The 23,951-nt window shown below is 41.1% G+C and overlaps 1 protein-coding gene across 3 annotated transcripts in view; it reads right to left on the bottom strand.

Moving 5' to 3' along the window:
• The window catches only part of ASAP1 (ArfGAP with SH3 domain, ankyrin repeat and PH domain 1), a 296,405-nt gene that overhangs the window by 57,287 nt on the left and 215,167 nt on the right, over positions 1 to 23,951 (bottom strand). For all 3 annotated transcript variants that reach the window (XM_090040654.1, XM_090040655.1, XM_090040656.1), the window contains 3 exons: positions 11,809 to 11,896; positions 10,735 to 10,783; positions 824 to 987 (listed from right to left, as the gene is read on the bottom strand). In XM_090040654.1, the coding sequence (XP_089896780.1) occupies positions 824 to 987; positions 10,735 to 10,783; positions 11,809 to 11,896 (301 nt within the window). The remainder of the gene's footprint in view (positions 1 to 823; positions 988 to 10,734; positions 10,784 to 11,808; positions 11,897 to 23,951) is intronic.

The following is a 23,951-nucleotide window of genomic DNA, read 5'->3' on the forward strand; positions in this document are numbered from 1 at the left end:
GGCCTTTAACAGGTCTATGGTAACTCTTAATTCTTATTGAGATCAGGCAAGGGAAAATGAGTGATGTGTAATTTTGCTCTGCTGGAGATATGATTCTGGGTCCTGGCTGGATTCTTACGCTGTGTCTTTGTTCTCTAGTGCAAGACTGGGGAAACCACCATTCCATACGTGTCTTACTGAGAAGCCGAGACCAGAGAGTAAGCCTCAAGATATTGTGTTTTCCCTACTCCCTGTCTAACCATTGCTCATTTCTATTAAATAATGTGCCCAGAATCAATGAACTTCCATTCAATTAAATAAGCATTTGGAGACAGTGAAATACCAATAGTTCAAAAACACGCAATCAGGTTTGAATTGCTGGAACAAAGTGCAGATAGCACAGAATATTTTGTTACAAGGGTTGGCAACCTGTAGCCCGCAGGCTAGATCCGGCCTGTGGGTGTGGGCCTTTGGTGGCATTTGGCAGTGTTGGGCACGTCCTGTAGGTGCTCTCCCCTTGCTGCCATGGGGGAACTGCCAGCTGTGGGTGCTTTCCCTATGCAGACAGACAAGCAGAAACAGCGGCAGGGTCCTAGCACTTGCCCACCCTCCTGCTTTTGACGGGAGGTGGGTCATTGCGGCCCATAACTGGAAAAGGTTCTTTACCCAAGATTTAATACATTAAGCCAGAAAAACGGGTAAGTTTTGTTTTTCCTTTTAGTACAGGCTGACTTATATGTTATTTGCAAAAATAACTTTCATTCTAAAAAAGCTCTTTTTTTTTTTTCTTTTCTTGTTTATTCTTTAAGCCAGTGGTTTGGTAACATTAGTAGAAGAAAGATACCTGGCGATCCACAATCACAGCAGACTTCATTTCCAGGTAACCTCTGTATGTCATCAATAATGGCTTTTGTTAGATCCTCTAAACTGTTTTCCCCAGTGCTCTGCTCTCCACGGAATGCCATGTTTAACGCTTCTTCTTTGCTGTTAGTCAACACTGATATCCATCTAACATTTAAAAAAAAAAAGTTTTTATGCTCTGTTTTTCAAATGCAAGTTTGTCTACAGCTGAAGTACTTTTGCCAATGACAGAATGGGATAAAGTAGGGGAAGGACTATACTTAGGACGAAATTATAAAAAAGGGGCAGAGACTGACAGAATGGGGAAAAGATGGAAGGGGGCAGATTCAAAGGGACACATAGGTGCTGTAAAAACATGTGCCTTCTTGCCTAAAATTTAAGTATTGTGAAGCTCTGAAGAACTGTGCGTGATGGGTTTCTGTACTTTGAATGGAGACACTTGAGTGCCTTTCTGTCAGGATTCTCAGCAGCCAGAATGATGTGCTGAGAGATGCATAAGCCAGCCAACAGGACGGGGAGGGGATCTGGGATCCCATCCCTTTCCTGGAGTTAAGCCACATGTATACAGTCCCCTGAAGCTTTGATTTCTGCAGGGCAATAGATTTGGATTCAGGTGTCATAAGTTCCCGCACGCGTCAAAAATGAATTCCCAGCTGAATCTGGCATACGTTTATACACCCTGACTAACATTAGTAGTGTGTAGTCTCAACACATCTAGCAAAGGCAGCAATGCAAAATTCCAACATTAACTACCAAGCAGGGTTGCAGCTAACTTTTGTCCAATGATATGTTGTCTTGTGATACTTTTTCACAAGTCCTTTTCCACTTCTCATTTTGGTTTCTTTTTCTTTCTTATTTGGGGGAAGAGGGAGGGTTGCATGGATTCCTTCTCCCATTTAAAGAAAAAAAGTGGCTACACGAGTTACCTCTCACAAAAACCATTGCATTAACCGATATATACACAAATGGATATAAATATACACACAGATAGAAGATATATTGCCTCTGAGCAATATCCACTGACAGATGGATTAACAGAGAGGAGGGAGGGAGGGTGTGTATACACACATGCACATATATGGAATATATTCAAATAGATATTCTTCAGAGGTTACAAACCACCTCTTAACATAAGATATGCCTATTCACAATGGGTTTTGCATTTTTTTTCCCATTCAAATGCAGTTTCAAAAGTCTCTAAACTGTTCATTGCCTCTTTATTAGTTGTAGCCTTAATTTGCATAAATAATTGCTATAGCCTTATTGTCTGAAGAGATGTCCATGCTGGACATAAGCACAATGGTCGATATCATGGTTATCCTTACAAATCCAATCACAGAGTCATGTCTAGATGGAAAAAGCCCAGCATACTATGAGTGTCTAAACTAAATTTACCTTCAGTGAAAAAGCAGCATAAGCATCTCACAATTGTCATGCAAACCAACTGTCAAAGTATTCCATAAAACTTAGACGTGCATCTTAAGCCACAGCAGTTTTTGTTAGGGCTGACTGCTAAGGAGGCAATCAGTTCACTGGAAACACTCAAGTCTGAGAGGGTCACAATATGGCAGTTATGGTACATATTCTGAGTACACCTTATTATCTGATCAATTCATAACAATTCAGATGTCTTATAACTGCCTCTGTTGGCAGCTTCATTCCTGCACCCCTGCTCATTTTTCTGTTTCGTGGTTCCCATGCTTTTCTGCAGGGACCAGCCTTTTTCACAGGGGACCAACCAAAGTCATAATTTCTGTGAAAATTGCAAAATTGTGAATTTTGTAGGTCCACACTTATAACCATCTGTGCTGCATTACTGAACTACAACTTGCCTCAGGCCTACTTCACGTGTCTGGATTCACAATTCAAATGTCTAAGTTTCTGTGCATGTGCACCACCTAATCTAGCACCTGGGACAATTTTCACATAAGCACTTGAATGAGTTGATGTGTGCTGAAGTAGCTCACAAGCCTTCAAATACCTACATATATTCAGGACTTGCAAGTAAGACACCTACTCTAAGTCTCTTGGCCCTTTTTTTTTTTTTAAGTGTTATATACAATTGTATTTTCCTGTTTTAAAAATGTACCTTTTTATTGGCTGCTGTGTGAAAGACCCAAACAAAAACAGAAGTCAGGTTGAACAGGGCTCTCTACTGCACAAAACATGCAAGCTGAAAAACCAGAGGGATGTTTTCATAGAATAATAGAAAAGTTTTCCTCCAGTTTCTTTTCACTGCATCAGTCTTAGCTGACAGTACACTGCTGCCAAACAATGATTCCAAATTTAATGTATCCTCAGACTATTGCCTGCTTATATGCTAAACCAGGAGTGGGCAATCATTTTGGCTGGAGAGCTACTTAGTGAGTTTTGGTGAGCTGTTGAGGGCTGCAAGGGTAAGCCCTACCCCTTGACTTGTGGCCTGCCTCCTGGTTGCCCTCTTAGGACCAGAAGCCCTGCCCCTAAACCCCAACCTTTGCCATGTGAAGTCCCTTCCCTTACCCCAGAAGACGCTTCTCATCTCTGGCACCTGTGACTTAGATTGGGGTTGGTTGCTCAGCACCCAGTGTGGCACCTCCTGCATGGAGGCACTGGCTTTCTGAGAGGTAGCCAAGAGCCAGGGCCTGCGATAATTCTTTCAGAGGGGCTCCGTGGGCCAGATGGGATCATTTGGAGGGCTGGATCTGGCTTGCAGGCTGTATTTTGCCCACCCTTGTGCTAAACTATGTTCAAGCAGTACACTGTCTTTCTACTCAGTTTCAACTGATTAGATTAGATGCGTAATTTCAGACAATGTTATAGCCCTATCATGAAAATAATTACTCAGGAGGAACTTTACAAATATTCAATGTATAAAATCATAGCTCAAATGTGTAGGCTTGTGCTGTGCTCAGGTAATCTTTTTTGTCTTGTGCTATGCTTAGTCTACCAAGGACAAATCTAGGAATTAACTATATTGTGTAAAGAGCTTGCACAGGAAGGTTAGTAACAGCAACCTTAAAAAAAAGGGGGAGAAATGTAAACACAAGCAATTTTTTTGTACCTACACGTACTGAAAAACAGTGGTACTACAATACCTTAACCTTGAAAAGTAAAACATGTAAGTGCACTCTAGGTGGCAGTCGCTTGCAATTTTGCTGAAGACCAGCTTGCCAAAAAGGAAAATGTTTTTGTTTATGATACAAATATAATCTAGATACATTTAGATAATTTACAAATTGAAATATCTGTTCATTTAAGAATCGCTAATTGGCCTTATATTGTAGTTCTTGACAAGTTGTTTATGATTGCAATTAGGAAAGGCAGGCATTAATGTCAAACCGGAGGCATGATATAGCAATTTAAAAATCACTAACAAAAGATGAAACACTAGTTGTATGAGCTGACCATTCGACTTGACCAGACTTCCAAAGTTTTTTTTTCTTTACTTGCACAGCAGCAATGGAGCAATAACAATTCTCTTTCTATTCCTTTTAAGTAAGGAAATGAAGAAGTCCACGCTTCTGCATATCACCTGATGCAATCTGTGAAACATTCAGAGCAGTCTCACACTGTGCAGTCTACATAGAGATAATCAGCAGGGCCATCCTAGCACAGGAACATTCATACTGTTTCAAAACAACTGAAGCCTTTTGTACCAAAAAAAAAAAAAAAAAAGGGACCAAGTCTCCAAAACATGTCATACCAATAAACTTGGTGTTTAACCCACTGTTGACATTACAGAGCCTTATGTAATTGGTGTCTCCCCTCTCCCCTACCTCTAATGCTGTCATATTTGTACAATTTCTGTTTGAAATAAATGAAGCATTTCAGCTTTTATTGAACCACTGGACTAAAGCTAATAAAAGATAATCAGATATAAATCTGAAACAATCCGCATCATATATAATTTGCCAAACTTCTGACAAATGATGGCACATTATCCAAAGCAGTGGTTCTCAACCTTTTTAGAGTCCTTTCCAAAACTTGTTTTAATTTGGCGGCATCCCACTGAGAACTTTTGTTGTACTTCCTCACCTGACCACTGCAGTTCTCAACAGGGGTGCTGTTACATGGTCCTGCCTCTATTATAGCTAAAGCCACTGGAGCAAAGGTTTAACTAATGAGTTTTATGCCCTGTGCCACAAACTGGTGCAAAGGGCTGCTCCAGCTCAGCCTGGCTTCCCTGAGCAAACAACGCAAAGGGCTGCAGCTGGAGTGCACACTCTTGCCACCGCCCTTCCTGACCGGACCCTGCATCCTCCTCCCAGAAACAGAGGAATGCAGGACAGTCTCACCTGCTTGGAGTGCCTGCAGTTTTTTAGAGGAGCACACTGAATCGGACATGGAAGGGCTATGTGAAGAGTGCATGCTGCAGCTGTACCGCTTCCTGATCTGTCTCTGCAGGAGGTGAGAGAGGCAGTTCCACATGGCCCCGGTGGCACCTCCGAAAGGTCTCGGGTGCCACAGCACCCTGGTTGAGAACAGCTGATTCAAATTTTAATTACAGATCATGTTTCTACAAAATGCACTGTAAGCGAGCTTGTCCATTCTTCCACAGTGCTTTTTGTGACTCAGGTGCCTGAATAAAGGCAAGTTTTCTCTTTACATCTGCGAAGACATCTTAACTCCCAAAAGTTCATTGCTTCAAAGAAACTGGTAGGGCTAAACTAAGCAGACATTCTGGGTAAAATGCTGGCTCCACTGAAGTCAATGGCAACACTCTGGCCAATTTCAATGGAGCCAAAATTTCTCTTAACATTTCCCCACGAAAAGCAGCCAATTTCTGATGCATTCATAAAACTGTGAATGCTTTTCTTAGGAAAGTAGGTTAATACCAGTTTATTTTCTAATAAAAAACAGAGCCAAGCTGGACCTTGACTGAAAAACACTCCAGAACAACGACAGTCTCGGCCTGAACGCTGCACATTCTTGGAATACCGGGCAATCTCCCCGTGCACCGAACCGGAGCAGGTAGCACGTGGGACTTCTATTTCTAGTCATCTCATCAGAAATATATACGTGCATATAGAAAAAAAGGCCTTGAGCTTAGAGCCACCAATGTATTTTAAGGCTTCTGTTTGGAAAACTATACATCAACAGACATTAAATAAGGCACTAACTATGGCACTAATTATATGCATGTTATCTTGCATATGACCAGACTTTTATTACCCAAGCTTTCCTTTCAGAAAGAGGGGTTGAAAAAAAAAACAAACAAAAAAACCTGCAGATAAAATTTCCTCTATACAGCAGGTCACACAAGTCTATGAGAACATGGAAAGTACAAGTTAGTGATAAAGTCACTCAGCGGTACATTCCTGCTAAATGAATACTGTGTGCAAAGTATTCTGGGCTACTAAGATCTTTGCTTTCATTTGAAATAATTTTCTGCACTTCTCTAATAAATAGCTCCTGACGGCCAGAGGACTTAATTATCCATTTATACTTTTGAAGAACACTTAGCTAGTAATTCAGAGTGAAGAGAAAAGTGGACTGAGCAACAAATGGGACGAGGGAAATGGGAAAGACTGGATTAGAGAGAAACTTTTCTGGGCAGTAGTTATAACAGCAGTAGCCTGTCTATATTATACTTGTAGTATAAGGTGATTTTTTTTTTTCCTTTAACAACAGTTCTACTACTTACCTTCAAAGTTACCAGAAACAAAGGCCAAGCAAGGAAAAAGGAACAGAAACAAAGGGGTAGTACCACCCACAAACAAAGTGGTGGCTTACCACTTCGTTTCTGTGTTCTCCCACTACCAGTGAGTGGTAGAAAATATTTCTAGACTATTTTTTTTAAAGTGATGAGAAGATGAGAGGAGCATAAAAAACAGGTTGGGGAGATAGTCCAGGAAAGAGATTTCAGGGAAAAGGACTAGGAGGGAAAATCCTGTTTTCCTTATTCCTGTCTTAATTCTTTATCAGGGGCGAGGACCATAAGAAGGGACATCTGGAAATGAGTATAGGAGAGAAGGGGAAATATCCAATAATAAACCTCGAATTAACAACAGCTTCATCTGAACATGACAAAATAGACAGTGCACACCAGTATTTCTGCATTTAAGCTACAACCCAAACACCTTGGAAGTTAACGGAAAAGCTTTCCATTGACCTCCATGGGAGCAGGATCATGTCCCTGAAGAGTCAGCATTGTCGCACTCCTATAGGGCAGCCCTGTTAAGCATGTTAGCATTCACTACACAAGAAAAAACATGTTCATGCGCATTTTTCTTTTATGAATTATGCTGCAAACTATGGAATGGTGTGTGGCTGTTCTGTAGCTTTACAAGTCAAGTCTGTATCAAATCAACTGTGCAAAATTACAGAGAGGCATGAAATGCTATTTGGGTCACTTAAGTAATTGCCCACAACATAGAGCAGTAGAATTAAAAACAGTACAGTAATTCGTTGCTATTGTTTTTATGAAGGTCCAGTCATGCTTTATGTTTCCAACCCAGGCAAAATGTAATTAATTTTCATCAACTTTACCCCCCTCCTAATTCCAGTACACATCTTCCCTCTATTTGCACGTCAAACAAGTACAATTTAGCAACCTCAATATTAAAAATATTCCTAAACAGATCATGCTCCCAGCCATTGAAGTTGAACCATGTTTTTTTATTTTTATAAATTGTACTTCAATAACAGGGAAATAAAACCAGTCTGAGATATCAAACTAGTCTCACAAAATACTTTGGGAGAAAAATACCTGCATTAATAAAACAAACACTGCAAGTGACATGGTCTCAAAGCATTAAACTAATGGCTGGCAACCCTTAACAAGCTGTAGGCCAGAAAAATCAAGCTATACTTCAATGCAGGCTAAGAGGCTTCAGCAGTATATCAGGCTTTGCCACTGTCCATGCTGGGGCCAGCTCAGCTGGGAGCTGAGCCTGTGCCACTGCTGTTTCCCCCCAGCTCCCTGCTCCCCAGGTATGAAGCAGGTGCAGTTCCAGAGGGTGAAGAGCTGTGCTGGGGCTGTACAGGTGGAAACTGCATCTATGTTGCTTCTGCTTCTCCACACTGCAGCTCTCAGCTGTAGTGAAGCTCCCCACCTGCTAGAAGTTGCACCTATGCCACAGCCAGAAAGGAGGGAGCTATGGGACACAGCAAGGACATGGGATGCAGCTTCCAGCTGCCCAGTCCCAGATCTGGCCCACAGGCCATACATTGCCAACCCCTACATTAAACTTCATTTTTCAAATCAATACAATGTGTATCCAATTCAGGGCAAATATTTCAAATTCAATGTTGCATCATTTATCAAGAAATGTTAACAGAATTATTTTCTTTTTGACTGAGGAATGGATGAGAAGGAATGTGGCACTTCCCAAAAAGAAAAGTAAAAGTTTCTGGGCTGCAATAGGCAATGTCAGCAGTCAGCATGACAGACAAGTTACATTTTGCAATCTGCAGGCCAGCATTAAGCCTGGAGGACACTAGGAGCAAACGTTCACACACAAGAGCAAACACAAGACTCCTTGCTTGGATTCAGATTCAGCCTGATTCGGGGGACAGTGATTTGATCTGTTGATTCGGATCACTGTCCCAATTTGATTTGACTGAATCCAAATCTGAAGATTCCATGCTGATTCAGAGAATCAGCTATTTGGCCATAGACACAGCTTTAAATGTTTTTTCTACATACCTCGAGGTACCAAGTGTGGCTTGTGAACGCTGAGATGGTGGGTCAGATGGAGTGTCCCACAGAAGCATGGGTGGGGTGGCCTGCGTGTTTGGTAGTGGACCCGGAAGTGGAGTGGAAGTACGTCAGCTCCACTTCCAGGTCTGATGCCGAACATGCTGAGGACCCCCCTGCACTCCTGTGGGATGCTCCATCCATCCCACCTTCTCAGCATTCATGAGCCACCTGGTACCTTGAGGTATGTAGAAAAAATATTTAATTCTGTGTCTATGTCTGAATCATTGAATCTCTCCAAGTTTCTCCAAATCAATTTGGAGGGTTCTGATTTAATTCAGAGAGATTAAAAGGTCTTCTGATTGACTGCTGGGGTCAAATAACCCCAGCATGGTGTTCAGTCTGCTTTTGAAGATCTTCAGGGCAGGTACCTGCACCACTCCCCACTGGGAGTCTATTCCAGAGTTTGGTCACATGAACTGTGAAGAAGTTTTTCCTTATATCCAGTCTGAAACCTTCTTCTAGGAGCTTATGACCATTGCTCCTGGTTTTCCCCTGGGGCACATTGGTGAATAGTTGTTTGCCTAGCCCCTGATGGTCTCCCCTGATATATTTATAAGCTCTCCCCTGATACATTTGTAAGCTGCCACCAAATCCAAGGTCTTCTCTTTCTAGGCTGACCAGTCTCATATCTGTCTTCCTTTTGCAGCAGTGACCCGATCCCTTTCAGCTCCAGGCCGCCAGAGACTCTAACTCCCCCTCTCTCCATCTAGCATCTCGCTTTACTAAGCACGTGGCCCTTGAGTGCCACCCACAGCACCTGTCTGTGCCACAGATTGGCTACCACTGCTCTGGAAGAACAGAGAAGAGCATGACTTGGAAGAAGAGAGAAACTGAAAGGAAGGTAGAAGACTGCATGTTCTCTGCAACCCATTGCAATCAGTGGGCTCTAGCAAATGTTGCATTTACAATGTGATTACTGTAATTGATGCCAAATGTTCAGCCAATTTATGGAATTACAAAGTTGCTCCATAAAGTTGGTCACAAAGATATTTCACACTTAACATGGCATATTTTTGTGGTTCATTTTTATTGTGGCTTAAATAAAATGAGTTGCATTTGTCTCAGACCCCAAAACTGTCCTGTACCTCCAGAGGCAGGGGGTTGGACACGAAGATCCCTTCCAACTCTACAGTCTATGAATCCATGAACCTCATCCTGATGGTCAGCTGAGTGACTGGATGGGGCCCAGGGCAGAACTGGGCTACCTTCCATGCTCAATCCCCAGGATAGAGTTGAGGACAGCACTGGGCCTTGAAAGGATACCCAGGGTTGTTCCATACCTCCTCCTGATACTCATCTGAACTTTGGGGTGAGGCATGGGACACACTTGAGGACCAGGACACAGCTGCCCCATGCCTAATCCCCTGGGGAATTTTATGCCCCATTCCAAACACTGCATGGGTTGCTACGCCAGATCTGCATGGCAGGATGCGTGATGTTTGTGTTGGGACATAAAATTCCTCAGGTTCCAACAGAACCAGTATTTTAAAACCTATCAGGGGCCAAAAGCCTAGAGCTGCCAAAAGTGAGTGACAAAATGATCTGCAACACACCAGCAAGTCCTTCACTGGGAGAAAGATGACTGATCTGATATAATATGGAGGAAAAGGTATATATTAATAAATGAACTACAGTACATTTCTAGATTCCATACTATACCAAGACAGAGGCAGGCAGTGTCCTCTGTTTCTATTTTCTGGATCTCGACGTGAAGCCTAACGTGGCAGAGGTATATGAAATGCTTCCATTTATGATTTTCCACCCCCCCACAGTGAAATAAGGCGAAGACAGAACCAGAAAAGACAGGTAGGAGTTTGTAAGAAAAGAATACCTGTGGCAAAATATAGTCCAGGAATTCTTTTAAATATTAGCAGAATCCAGTCTACTGTGTAATAATGAATAAGCCCAGATAAGAGAATGTTAACAAAGCAAGGGGACAGTATTGGGGTATGCAATTCTATTATCTTACATTTTTAGTGTCCTCATGTAGTTCATATACATCAAGTCCTCAAACCCTTAGCCCACCCTTACTCTGATAAAAGCCAATTTTCCTTTATAGATTTTAAAATGGGAGGGGGTAGGGCAATCACTGAAAATCTATAGGATTTTTCATTAAGTCAGCAAAAACCATCTTTCAGTGACTTCTGTAGCTTTGCATATCTCTATAGGCAAACTTAAAATAGGCCAGGTGACGGTGTAAATATTCTTACGCTATATAGTCCTGTTCATCTTCTGCCTGGAAATGGTATGTTCTGTTATCTGAAATACAGAGAAAAAAAGATCTTCCTGATGTTGAGCACATGTAACAGCTTTCAAATTAATTTTAAACTACCAAAATATTTGCCACCAAAATATATTGATCAATTAAAGACAAATGTTAAAATGAGTCAGTTAATCTACAGCACACCTATTTTCTGTGCCTAAATTTTATTAAAGGAACAGAATTTGCATGATTTCCAGAGTCACGGTGTATAAAAGTGAATAACCAGGATTTACTCACGGTAGGTTCAGGCAGAAACCTAAATTATAAATGATGCTCGGTTAATTAATAGGCGTGCATCAGGAATGGGACGGAGGGAGGGGTCAGGACTGATTTTATTGGGAAAATGAAATGAATGTTGATTCACTGATGGAAAAGTGAAACTTGACGAATAAAAAAGTCCTAAAGCTTCTGCATCTGAACACTAAGGCTACTAGATTGACTGTAAAGCATTTGTGTCATCACATCCTCCAGGAAATCACATTTATTTTAAGTCCTCCACACTAGTACTTGTTAACATATGCCCGCCCCCCATTTATCCTGGCAAAACCTCAGCTTAGTTCTGGAACTATGGCTCTCCAAACAATAGAAAATGGAAGTTTTACACTCCAGTTGGAGTCTATTTTGAACTTACAGGTACCAATTGGCTGCTGAAATACCAAAATAATTACCTAACTAATTCTAGAGAAGCATGTTCACATGCAGCTACTATTTTCATAGAACAATTACTGGTATTCACAACACATTTCATGGCTTGTAACTATAGTATAATAATAACAACAATTAAAGCTTACACACATTCAGTTTTAAAAAGTCCCGAGTCATCAAAATTACAGATTGATCAAAATATTCAGAGGACTTTGTGGAAGTTTGGATTAGGAAATGAACTTTTCATGAATTAAACTCATTTCTATTTTAAACAATGTCTTGTAATGGTCATGCTTTAAACCATTTCATAAAATCCCAAGCAATGGTATATGACAATGCAAGCTACAAAAGTTCATCCACTTAAAATGTCACATACGTGATATCAGATCGAAAGACTTCTTATCTTCAGCATTTGGCTTCACTTGGCAGGTTAGCAGATTCAGTTTAGCAGGCTGCCTGTTGGACTAAAGAGACAAATTATTTTACTTATAAGTCTTGATTTAGGGGCAATTTCTCCCTCAACAATTTTTTTTCATGCATATTCCTTTTCTGTATATATAGTTGTTTCTCCATTTTTCTATAACTTACAACACTGTCACATTTCAGTCAGCATGAATGGCATCAAACACACAGAATAAAACCTCCAGGTTCATTCTCTGATAATTCTACAAACATGATTTTTTAAAGTGAAATTTATTCTTTAATTTCCAATGCTTAATTTTCTTACCACAAATCATAATACATTTTAAACTGTTATTATGTGTGCTTAAGTTATATGGCATTAATGCTTTGATTTTCCTCTCATATACAAATGTTTAAAAAGATGTCCACTTCAGTATACATTTACAGTATACAGTATGCCACAAATGTAAATATACCAGTTTCTAATACTATGAAACAAATGAGCTTTCTTCAAATGAATGGGAGGGGGAGAAGATCCAGAATCATACCAACTACAAACCCTGTCTCTGTTTTTTCAAAACAGTTTTGGTTATTGAGTTGGATGTGTAGCTCTTGTTGTCTAGCATTTTAGTAATTATTGTATACTCATAACTTGCTTTGTGAATTTTTTGTCATATTTTCACTATGGCTCTGATTAAATAAAGCACTTGTGAGCAGTTCCACTTACCTTAAAGTTAGTCACATGTTTAAGTACCTTCCTAACTCGGCCCATAGGAACAAAGAGCAAATACCATAAACCAGTGCTGGAAGCTTTTCTGAACCCTAGCCCTCATGATCTCATACCCTGTCAAACTTTCTTAACATTTGCCAAGGTAAAGGCAGTAAGCCAGAGTAAACTTTGCTTGAATGGAAAGCCACCAAAGAGGTGTGGGGTGTCCTTTACAGCCCCATACGTTGCATATATACTAATACAGCCTAGATCAGATGCCCAACCCTGTGGTCATTAACTGAAAGTGCATGCTCCAAAGAAAGATGTAAACAGAGAGATTAGCTCAGATGAAAGAACATGGCAGTGACCTCTGCGAAGCATATTACACGCTTTCAAAATATCCATAATTAACATCCTTCCAACACTCCTCAATACCTGTATAAAAAGACCTGATCCCATCCCCCTGCCCCCACACTTTGGCGGTACAATTTGTTAATTTGCCTCTCTCTCATGTGCAACAGAATCTTGCTGGCACACATATGTATCACTTATCTCTCAAAAAATAGAGATGCTGTAAATTGCCATATTAAGGTTTTGCTATTTTATATTACGATATTACAAATTATCATCATCTAGTATACAATTAAAAGTGAACCATAACTATGAAAATAAGTCAAGAATATTTGGTAAGATACTGCCATCAAATTTTAACAGGTTTGTTCATCCAGTAAGTCAGGTAATTCAGTAACTTCATAGACATTAGGGCTGGAAGGGACCTCGGAAGATCATTTAGTCCAGCTCCCTGCCCATGAGGCAGGAAGCCAGCTGGGGTCATAGGATCCCAGCAAGACAGGCATCCAATTGTCTCTTGAAGGCGTTCAAAGAAGGTGCCTGAACCACCTCCAGTGGCAGTCTATTCCAAACCTTGGGGGCTCGGACAGTAAAGAAGATCTTCCTTATGTCCAGCCTGAAACGGTCTTGCAGGAGTTTGTGACCATTCGACCTTGTCATCCCTTGGGGCGCTCTGATGAACACACATTCCCCCAGATCCTGAACACCCCTGATAAACTCATAGGCTGCCACCAGATCACCCCTGAGCCTGCGCTTTTCTAGGCTGAAGAGCCCCACGTCTCTCAGCCTCTCATCATAAGGTCTGTCTTCCTGACCTCTGATCATGCGCGTGGCTCTCCTCTGGACTCTCTCAAGCTTCTCCGCTTTCGAATTGCGGAGCCCAAAACTGGACGCAGTACTCCAGCTGCGGCCTCACCAAGGCCGAGTACAAGGGGAGAATGACGTCCCGGGATTTGCTTGAGAAGCATCTATGGATGCAAGCTAGCGTTTTGGTCGCTTCACTAGCGACAGCATCGCATCGCAGGCTCATGTTCTGTGTAGCTGCAGTGTGTAGCTTATTACAGAGTTTCCCATAACCACTACACCTTTGAAAATGCTGTCTCATATGGTGCACAAGCACAAAGTTTGCCAGTTATCCTTGACCTAAAGCCCCATCCCCTGGTGGCAGCCACTAAAGTACATCTAAATGAGACCTGTGCTTCTCAGAACAAATATATTTTAAAAATTAACAAAAGCAGCTGAATTAAACTCTCTGGTCCCCATATAAAGTATTTACCATAGTTTATATGTAGTCATATCTAAAATTTCACAGAATTTAACATGTGTGCAAGACTGAAGTAAAGCAAAGCACAGCATACAGTATGCCAATAAAAGTAGCTGCTCATCACATATAAGTCACGGTCAAGCTAAAGCGAAGAGCACAATCTGGTATTGCTTCCCATACTCCACAAGTTAACCATTCTCCATGATTACTTGTGTATGAATGTCTTGTGGAAGAAGATCTGTGCTACCTCCAGGTCTAGCCTGGAGTACTACTGAGAAGCACGTTCCACCTACTCCTTTATACTGAGCACTGGACCATACCCCAGAAATTATTCCATGTAGCTGGTTTAGTACAGCCCAGAGTCACACTCAGGCTCTCTGTCTTGACTATGATTTTGGGCATAGGTTTCAAAGGAGGATATTCCACAACTTCTCTATGAAGTATGCTCCACCGTCCCATAGTTCCTACACTTGGTAATTCTTTGCCTTTTGCCTGCTCTCTTATTCAGGACAGACAATAAGATTCCTGGGCAGGGCATGTTTCCAACGGCCACCCCAGATAGCTTGCAAAAACTTTCCACTTCTTCATATGATATTCTGTCAGCAGATCATGAAAAGTCTTTCTTGAACAGATAACTGGAATTCTGCTTCTGGGCTGAAAAAAGCAGGTCCCTTTTTCAGTCAGGGTCTCTAGCAGTTTATCATCCCCTAAGATTTCCCCAGTCCTTATTAATATTAAGACCAAGACTACTCAGGCTGGATTGTAATTTTCTTAACCTCCTCAAACAGATCTGTGCCAATATTTTCCCTCCAATTTAATATTAAACTTTTACCCTTGCATCCCTGTGGGTTGCCAATGAAGCCTGCTGATGCTTTAAGACAAGCTAACTTGTACACGGAGGATGATTCTTTCCAGGAACAGAAAACAGGAGTTTGGGACACCCAATGGCAGAGGGCAATAGCCACCTGCTTATGAAAAGGTACGGCTGTCCTCATCTACAACCTTTAAGACGTGCTCCTGTAGTTCAGACGGATCATTCTGGGTTTGTCTCAGGATCTTTTTTTTTTTTTTTTTAAAGACCCAGGAGCTGGGGCCTGGCGGGGGTTGGGGGCGGTCCAATTTGGAGATTCGGCCAATTCAGCAGCAGCTGAATCTCTGAATTAGATTCAGTCAAGTCAATTTGGGACAGTGATTCGAATCACCAGATTGAATCATTGTCCCCCGAACTAGCCGGATCCAAAGTAAATACTAGCTGCTTCGCACAGGGCTACTACACAGCTAGTTTAAAGCTAGTTCAAATATGTCTGAACAGATTGCAGTCAAATTAGTGGCTACAGATATTCCCTTACTGTACTCAAATTATTCCACTAATGTTACACTAATTCAAGTGAGTGATCACAGTGTTAAACAACACTTTACCTGCCCAGAACACCTGAATTACTTGTTGATAGACTATACTAATTCAAACAGTAGACCTGCTGCATCCCCACTGCATTAATAGTTCAAGTGTTAGCAGCTTCACAAATGAAGATGTACCAGGGAGCTTGAGTCTAAAGCACCTCTTAACTTGAGGTATGGATCCTTTTCTGGGGAGAGCTGCGTCAGGGTGGGCCAGAGGCATAGGAGGTCTACAACTTACACTTTGCATCAACACAGCAATGGAACTAAGTCCTGATACTCCTCAAAAATTCTGGTGTATCTATGAACACAGCTAAACCTAGATGTCAGCTTTCCATGCACTTCAAGGCATGTAGTTTTATTATACTGTCATATTATGCATTTCTGTTACTGAGCTATACGATTTATTCTTAACTGTAAGAACTATTTTTATCCGACTTGGGGAAAAAACTCTCTCAGGTGAAATCCAATGAAATTTCCTTTAATGTTAAAGTTATAAACTTCAATCTTTTTAAATATTTTCCTGTGTTTTGCAGAGGCCCTTATGCCATAGCGTTTAGTTCAGAAAAAATACTTGGACATTATATACTTGGTAGTTCAAACTTGAATAAATCTGCTTTGATAATTTGTGTGTTTATGCAGTTCATAACACACTGGCAGGTCAGAGCTCTATAATCAGAGTTATAAGCAAGATGAACTAAAATTCATTCTTCACTGTTCAGAGACTTTCATAGGCAAGATAAAAGTTGTAGGATAACTGCATATATTTTTTAAATAAAAAGGTAAAATAAATCATGAAAAATATCTGTCATTACAGCTGAATGCCTGTTTTTATATAGTGTTTAAAATAGCCATTCATAAGAGAACAGGATTGCCTTGATTTTGTTTAATCAAAATTGGTCAACAGTTACTACATTATCTATTATTGGTGCTGTTATTTAATAGCACGTATAATGTACTAGATAATAAAGTACAGGTCTCTGCTCTGTGGAAATGTATCGTCTAAAAGTGGTTCTCAAACTTTTAAAACTCAATGCACCCCTTGGAAAATGTCAGCACTTAATTTTTCACTCATTTTCTGACTACAGCAAAATAAAGGAATTCTTCTGTTGCCACAAATTCAGAAACACTACAACAGGTCAGAATGATTTTAACACTATGGATCCCTATTTGAAATCTCGTCAATCCTGTTTGTGTACCGAATAGTGCTAACATTGTGTGGCATCCTGCAGCACCCTTGAAAGGATCTCAAGGCATCCCAAGGTACCATGGTACCTTGGTTGAGAATCACTGGTCGAAAATATGGACATGTAAAGTAAATAGTATATGGCAAAGAAGGGAAGGGGCAAGAGAAATCACAGGCTTCAGTTATATAATTGCCTTAAGTATAACTTATATCTATGTGGTTCATATCTTTTTCAAGGCAATACTGCAGAAAGAGCAATCTGATTGAAGCCAGGGTAGAAGCATGTTGGATCGCTCACAAAAGAGAACCCCAAGCATAAAGGTAGATTAAATGGAGGTGTTGATGGCTGTAAGGAAAGATGACAAAGTATACTGGATCTGACATAATTGTCAGTGGATAGGGAGAAAGACCAGGGCAAAGAGATGCAAGTAGGGATAGTGATTTAAAGTCTTGAAAATAAGTAGCAGCAGTAATAAATTGTTCAGCACAATGGCTAGTCAGTGAAATGACTCAAAAGAGACTGACAGAAGTGAAGTAATAACCAAGAATTATGAGTTTGCTACAGTTTTGAAGGACTGGCTAGAGATGGTATGGACACGCATACATTTGGAGCCATTTCAAAAGGAAAACATTTCAAAAGGGTCACAAGCTGTTACATGTGGACAAGCCAATACAAATACAGCAAAATGATCTAACTTTAACACTGGATAAAGCTGTGTTAAAGTTGGAGCAGTTATGTTAAAGTTGGAACAATTTATATTGTTCCCAGATTGTCCACAGGTAATAATTAGAACGTAAGAGCTGCTGTCTTTTTGAAACTGTTCCAAATGTGTATGTGTCCATACACACAGCAAATTTAGTATCAAATAGCAGAAGGGGATATTTTAGTAGTCGAGTTGAATTGCGTACTTCAGTTTTAGTCATCAGGGTGGAGAAAACCGTCAAAGCTTGGAGATGCTGCGAAGGAAGTAGTTACAAAACTGACTATTCCAGAAAAGCATAAGGAGAGGAAAAACTATAGTATTAAAGACAACACTGCAACTGTATGCTTTGATAATTTGCTCTGCTAATGACAAGGGATACCATAAAAATGTGCATCTTTAGCCTAGCGTCCTTACAGAATAGCAATTAAAAAGCTCAAACAACTGTAGACCTATGCCCAAAGGGATATGATCCTCTCATAACAGTTTCCTTTTTTTATTTTTCAGTAGAGGGCTTTTTAGGGCCTTATTACACCTTAATTTTAGGTGGCTTCTGAAGCTCTTAACTCCTGAATTGTCCATACATTAACACCTGAAACTAATTTAAATCACACTTTAGGCAGCTAAATGTCATGCTGATCCAGGGCAGGTTTATCTCTGAACCATGTAACCCAGCTTATGTTCCATTACTGTGTGGCCACTCATGCCAGATAAGCCGCTCAAGTTGCAGTCCTCCAGCATCCCAGGATGCAGTATCCCCTCCCACACCTTCCTGTTCTGTGAGGACAAACTTTCCATCTCATGAACTCTACGGCCCAGGTAGTGGTTCTGGAACCAAGCCAGCTCCTCATCCCGTCCCCAGGGGTGTGACCTTCCCCCCACAGGAGTGCAACCTCGTGCAAACAGCCTGCAGAGTACATGCTAGCTAACCAAGTGGCAGGGCATGGGTGGGTTCAGGAGTGGAGTCAAGGGAGGAGGGGTCGGGGGAAAACAAGGTAGGAGGCCAGATTAGGTCCCCATGAGCAGTAGCTCCCCCCAAAAGTACCTTCCCTTACTGCTCCCAACTCCTAGCCACCCTGGGAAGCACAACCAACACTACCCACCTCCCAATCCAAAATGCCAATGTATTAAAACATGAGGCCTTCTTTAATTTACTTCTTTGTTTCTTGTTTTTATTTCATCTTTCAGTGCTGACTTCCTCCATTTCACCACCCTTCCCCACCCCATTGACTCTCCACTTCCCATCTGCATGTACCCACCCCATATCTCCCAGAACCCCTAGAACAGGGATAGAAGCCTGTCCTGGCTCACCAGCCCTGGAGAGGCAACTCATCACTGTAGCTCCTTGTTAGGTCTCTGCTCACCAGCCCTCTAGCGGCAAGTCACAGGTGTGCAAGTAGGAGACAGCCAGAGAAACCTTTTAATAGCCTTAAGGCAGGGGAGGGCAAAATGCAGCCCGGGGGCTGGATATGGCCCACCAGGCAATTCTATCCAGCACGCAGAGCCCCTAAAAAATTTAGGAAATGAATATTTATCTGCCCTGGACTGCCTGTCATGCGGCCCTCGATGGCTTGCCAAAACTCAGTAAGCAGCCCTCTGCCCAAAATAATCACCTGCCCCTGCCTTAAGGTGTGACTACTTTAAACTCGAGCTTGCACTAAAACTGATCAACATTGGAACAGCTCAAAGCGCAACATGTAACAATGCCCTCAGGTTGATTTTAATACATCTTGCAACAGAGGGGAAAATTCTCAAAGACATGAAGAAAGATTAACCAACCTGTCAGTATTTTAAAAGCATAAACGTAGCAACTGTGGAATTAAGAGCCAATGAGCCTGATACTGATCCCAGATAAAATCATGAGCTGCGTGACATAGGATGCAATAGGAAAAAAATTAAAGAATGGTAACATAATTTATGCAAGTCAACTTGGTCAGAAAAATTATATTATTTCATCCTTAAATGGGAATTGTAAGTTCTCAATTTTTCTTGGAGATCTTCAACCTTCCTGAGTTGTCAGTATTCAGTACTCCATGAGTACCAAGTTAGCAGAAACTCTGTAAAAGTGATGTGCTGCTTGCTTTAAATGTTGTGTGTGTCCTGGATTTAGCTCATTACATTGATATACTACAAATGGTCATGCACTCCTATCAGATGTTACATGATCAGGTTTTAAAAATCAAAAGCTAAAATGACCCATTTTCTACTAAGAGAAGGATGTACTTGAGTTCTAAATTACAGTCAAAAAATCTTAAACCTCGAGTTCTAAATATGTCATTTTCAATTCTCTTCCACATTTCCCCGGCAAAGGACCAAAGTTTGCTCCCCTGAAGCTACTATAAAAGCCTTTTGCTGTGAAGATGTATTTGGCAACTTGTCTACCACTATCAAGTTCATTCACATTATATAAGAAATGACCAGTATTATAAGAAAGTTGTTCTTCGTCATAGACAGCAAGGATGACGATGAAAATTTACCCCTTTCCTTGGAGATTGATCAGAGCTCGTCTCTGGCCTTGATAGTTACGGAGGATGAGTTTTCAAGTGCTTCCCTCAGCACAGATCTCTGCATACTTGCTTCATGCTCCATGCTATGCAACCAATTTGTTTACATTTAAAAATGTAGAGACTAGAGAATTGCAGGGTAGGGAGAGCAAAATTTCACATTTATAACGAACTGTACTTGGTATTGTCTCAATGCTCCAAACAGAGCCTCACTGAACTAGAAGCTGTACACTTATATAATATAAAGTGTACTCCTGCCATAAACAGTTTACAGGCTAACTTTAGAGAGGCAAATATTATGCTACCATCTTTCAAACTCTGCCACTGCACCTCATTCTGGACCTCTAACAACACAATTTCATTGTCTTCCGTGTAAAAAAACACACCAATCAGATGCTAAATGGCAAAACAAAATGGTGCTATTTCCGTTATATGTACAAGTTTTATCTTTGTATACATCTTAATTCCAAAGCATTTCAAGATGTTGTATAAAAGACCCTCAAAATTCTAAAAAACCTCTCTTACACTTCCTTTCAAAGGCATTTTTGTTCCCTGCTGCCAGTATAACTGCTATGCTTCAAGAAAGCAGGCAAGTTTATTTCTGTTAGACAGAAGTTTCAGTTTTCAATAGATATCAGCTTACCAAAGTTTTTTTTTCCAAAGAAAAGAACAATTAACAGAAGAGATGTAACCAGAATATCGACAAAGGATGCTAAGAATTTTTTCCCCCCCAAGACACGGACTGAACAGAGGAAAAAATGTTAAATACTAACAATTACATGGAAATTAAGGTAAATGGAAAACAGATTTTCATCACAGTTGTCAAGTGTGACAGGATAACAGGGACATAGTCCTTTGTCCTAGTGCTGCAGTCCAAGATTCCTCTTAACATTACACAAAGGAAGGCGTGCTCATGTAACTCATATCCCGTAACAGACAGAGCTTCACATTTACTTGGATTTAGCCCCTTTTCAGAGACAAGTAAGTGCACTCCATCCTACCAATATTTAAATGCCTTTCCAGGAACTATTCTCTAAATAAGGTAAAGTTGGAGGCTGCATCTTTGCTATTGGAGGGCTGTGTGTACATTTCAACAATTAGTAGGTAAAAATCTGTGTATGTTTTTAAAACCCAACGCTTTAGAGGCTCTAATACCTCTAATGCTTTGAGTATTGAATGAATGTTCAGAAGTCCGGATATTTACTTGCCCCAAGAAAGATCTGTCCCACAAGCTCTCACATTCAATGTATCCAAAACACTGTGCATCTCCCAGAAGATATTCCTTACTTCAGCTGTGTGAATTGAATACTGAATGGAGTACCTGATGAATACTGCCAAAAAAAAAGCAGTTTCAGGACAACTGAAACAAACTGTGAAATTCACACAAAAGTTGTCAAATTGTTTTGGCTGAAAAAATAATTTGAAAAAAAAATAGAGTGAAGATGTCATTAAAACCATTAAAATTTAATAATAACGGGCAAAATGTTCTGAGACCAAAGGAAACAATGAGTTAAAACAAAATGTTTTATTCAACCCAAAACAACTGTTATTTTTTGGATGGGAAAAAACAAAAAATTAGTTCATTTTTAGTTGACAGAAAGCAAATAACTTCTCCAATCTGGCCAGCAAACCAAAACAACCAAGTATCCACACAGTTCTAGCCCCCGTTTGGTTTTATACTGGGTGAGTCTATCGGGTGGACCAGCAGGTTACTACCCCTTCAAAAGTAAATTTGAGGGAAGAGGGTTGTACCTATACCCAACATCTTAGGAAAGGATAACAGATCACCTCTCCTAAATGGCTTCAGAGGGGATATCATTCCTTCCTTTTATTCCAGAATATGAATGAGTAGGTTCCTGATGGTAGAAAAGAGGTGTGGAAGATAGGGATTTCCCCACCTACGCACCACTTATTTGCCTTTATCTTCCATCTCAGATGTCAAAAATTATTCTGGGCTCTTCATTTACTAGTGTGGGCTAGGACCCAGAAGGGGGCATCCTGAGACTTGTAGATATCCTGTTTCACTTCCCTATGTGCTTCCCTTCTTCTGGCAACTGAATTTTAATTAGCCCTTAGATGATGACAAGAAATACACATGGTAGCAAGAGCACCAATAATCACTCCCTAGAAAATTAAGATCAAGGTCTGGAGCCATGGAGGAAGCTGCTGCTTTTTCCCATCTCACAGTTAGTTCACCTTAAGCATGGGCGAAATATGGCCCGCGGGCTGGATGCGGCCCGCCAGACACTTTCACCTGGTTTGTGGCACCCACTAATTAATTGTGCCCTGCCCAGCCCTTCTGCCCATGAGGGTAGGAGCAAGGCGCTTACACCCATCCCCAACATACCCTATTATGCCTTGCTCCCGCCATGCCCCAAGTGCCCCTGCTTGCTGCTGCGCCATGGGGTGGGGAGTGTATGGGGGGTCCCCACACCCCTCACACCCCACAAATGCCACACACCCACACCAGTTTTGCCTGCCTTGACTGCAGGAGAGGACAGTGTGTTCCAGGGCCACACACCCACACCTCACAACCCCCCAACATACCCTGTGCTCCCCAGCACGCAGCACCCTACCTCACAAACTCTCCCCCCACACACACCCCCCACCCCCTCACCATACACACACAAACCCATACACATCCCTGCACACCATATAAAAAACTAAGAATTTATTTTTGAGTTATTATGCAATCTTCTCTATATACACTACCAAACACAGATCATGACAAAAATATCTATTGAAATAAAATTAAACTGTTATAGTAGGCCTTTTGATTTTTAGTGTATGACTTGCTTTTTTCTGGTTCTAAGATGGTGACCCCCTCCGCCCCCCAAGGAGTACTTCTACAGGACAAGGGGAGGGACTTCTGGTGGCAAGGTAAGGGGTTAGGGGCAGGACTTCTGGCCCCAAGACGGTGACCAGGGGGCGGGGCTACTCATGCAGCCCTCAATAGCTAACCAAACCTCAGTAAGCAGCCCTCCGCCCGAAATAATTGCCCGCCCCGGTTCAACTTGTCTCTCTTACAATGGGCAGCTGCATAATAGAAGAACAACAATCCCTGTAAGTCCACTCAATAGCAGAACGCCAAATTGTATTGTTTATAACCAATCCAGGACTCCTAAACCAGAGTCTGGAATTTGAAGAAGTTGTGGCTAAAATGAAACAGCTGGCATGAACATGCTACGAAATAGACTCTTGAGTCTTGTTTTCCACTCTAAAACGCAACTTTGTAAGGATTAATTCAAGATAAGTGTTCAAAGTACAAATACTTAAATCTTGTTCTTCTAACAAAAAGCTGCATATTTATCCTGTCATGAACCAAAGCGGTCATGTAGTATCTTGCATGGTTTCTTGATTTTGATTCGCTAATATGACAGTTTCTTCATATAGGTAATGTCTAACTGTGTTTAGCTTTATGGTCCTTATTTTTATATACATTGAGGTATCTGTTATAAACTGTATTTCTTATATGTTTTAGCAGCACCAGGGTTGCACAGAATGATAATGCCTTTCAAAGATAAATAATGAGTTTCTCTGGCACCCAAGGAAGGCTGAAAAGCAGTAATCAACATCTGACATGGATGAGAGAGACCCTCCCAGACAATTACATTTTGAAAGGAAAATACTGGCACCTAGAAACAGAGAGAACATTTTTTTCACTGAGGGGTAATTAGGAAAGAAACAGTAGATTGGATTAGAGAATCTCCATGTCTAAAAGGATGCACAGTCTCCTGTTCTTAATTAGATAAGGAAGATTTATGCTTTAGCAAAGATGCACCATTGAGAAAGTTATATATGTAGAGTTGGCTCCCCAAAAATCGGTGAGGTGATGTATGGTCAGATAGGAACTGTATGTAAACCTGCTCTAAAAGTCTGGCTTGGTCTTCAGTTTTTCCTGGATTCCAGCTAATGCTGGAGTCCTTCAGCTGATGAGCTGGGTGGAAACTGCATTGTTAGATTTAAGATGCAGGTTAAGAACAGGCAGTTGTTTTAGTACAATC

The sequence above is a fragment of the Crocodylus siamensis genome, chromosome 3, assembly GCF_052110815.1.
Source record: "Crocodylus siamensis isolate JL-2025a chromosome 3, ASM5211081v1, whole genome shotgun sequence".
In the NCBI taxonomy this organism is placed as follows: domain Eukaryota; kingdom Metazoa; phylum Chordata; order Crocodylia; family Crocodylidae; genus Crocodylus; species Crocodylus siamensis.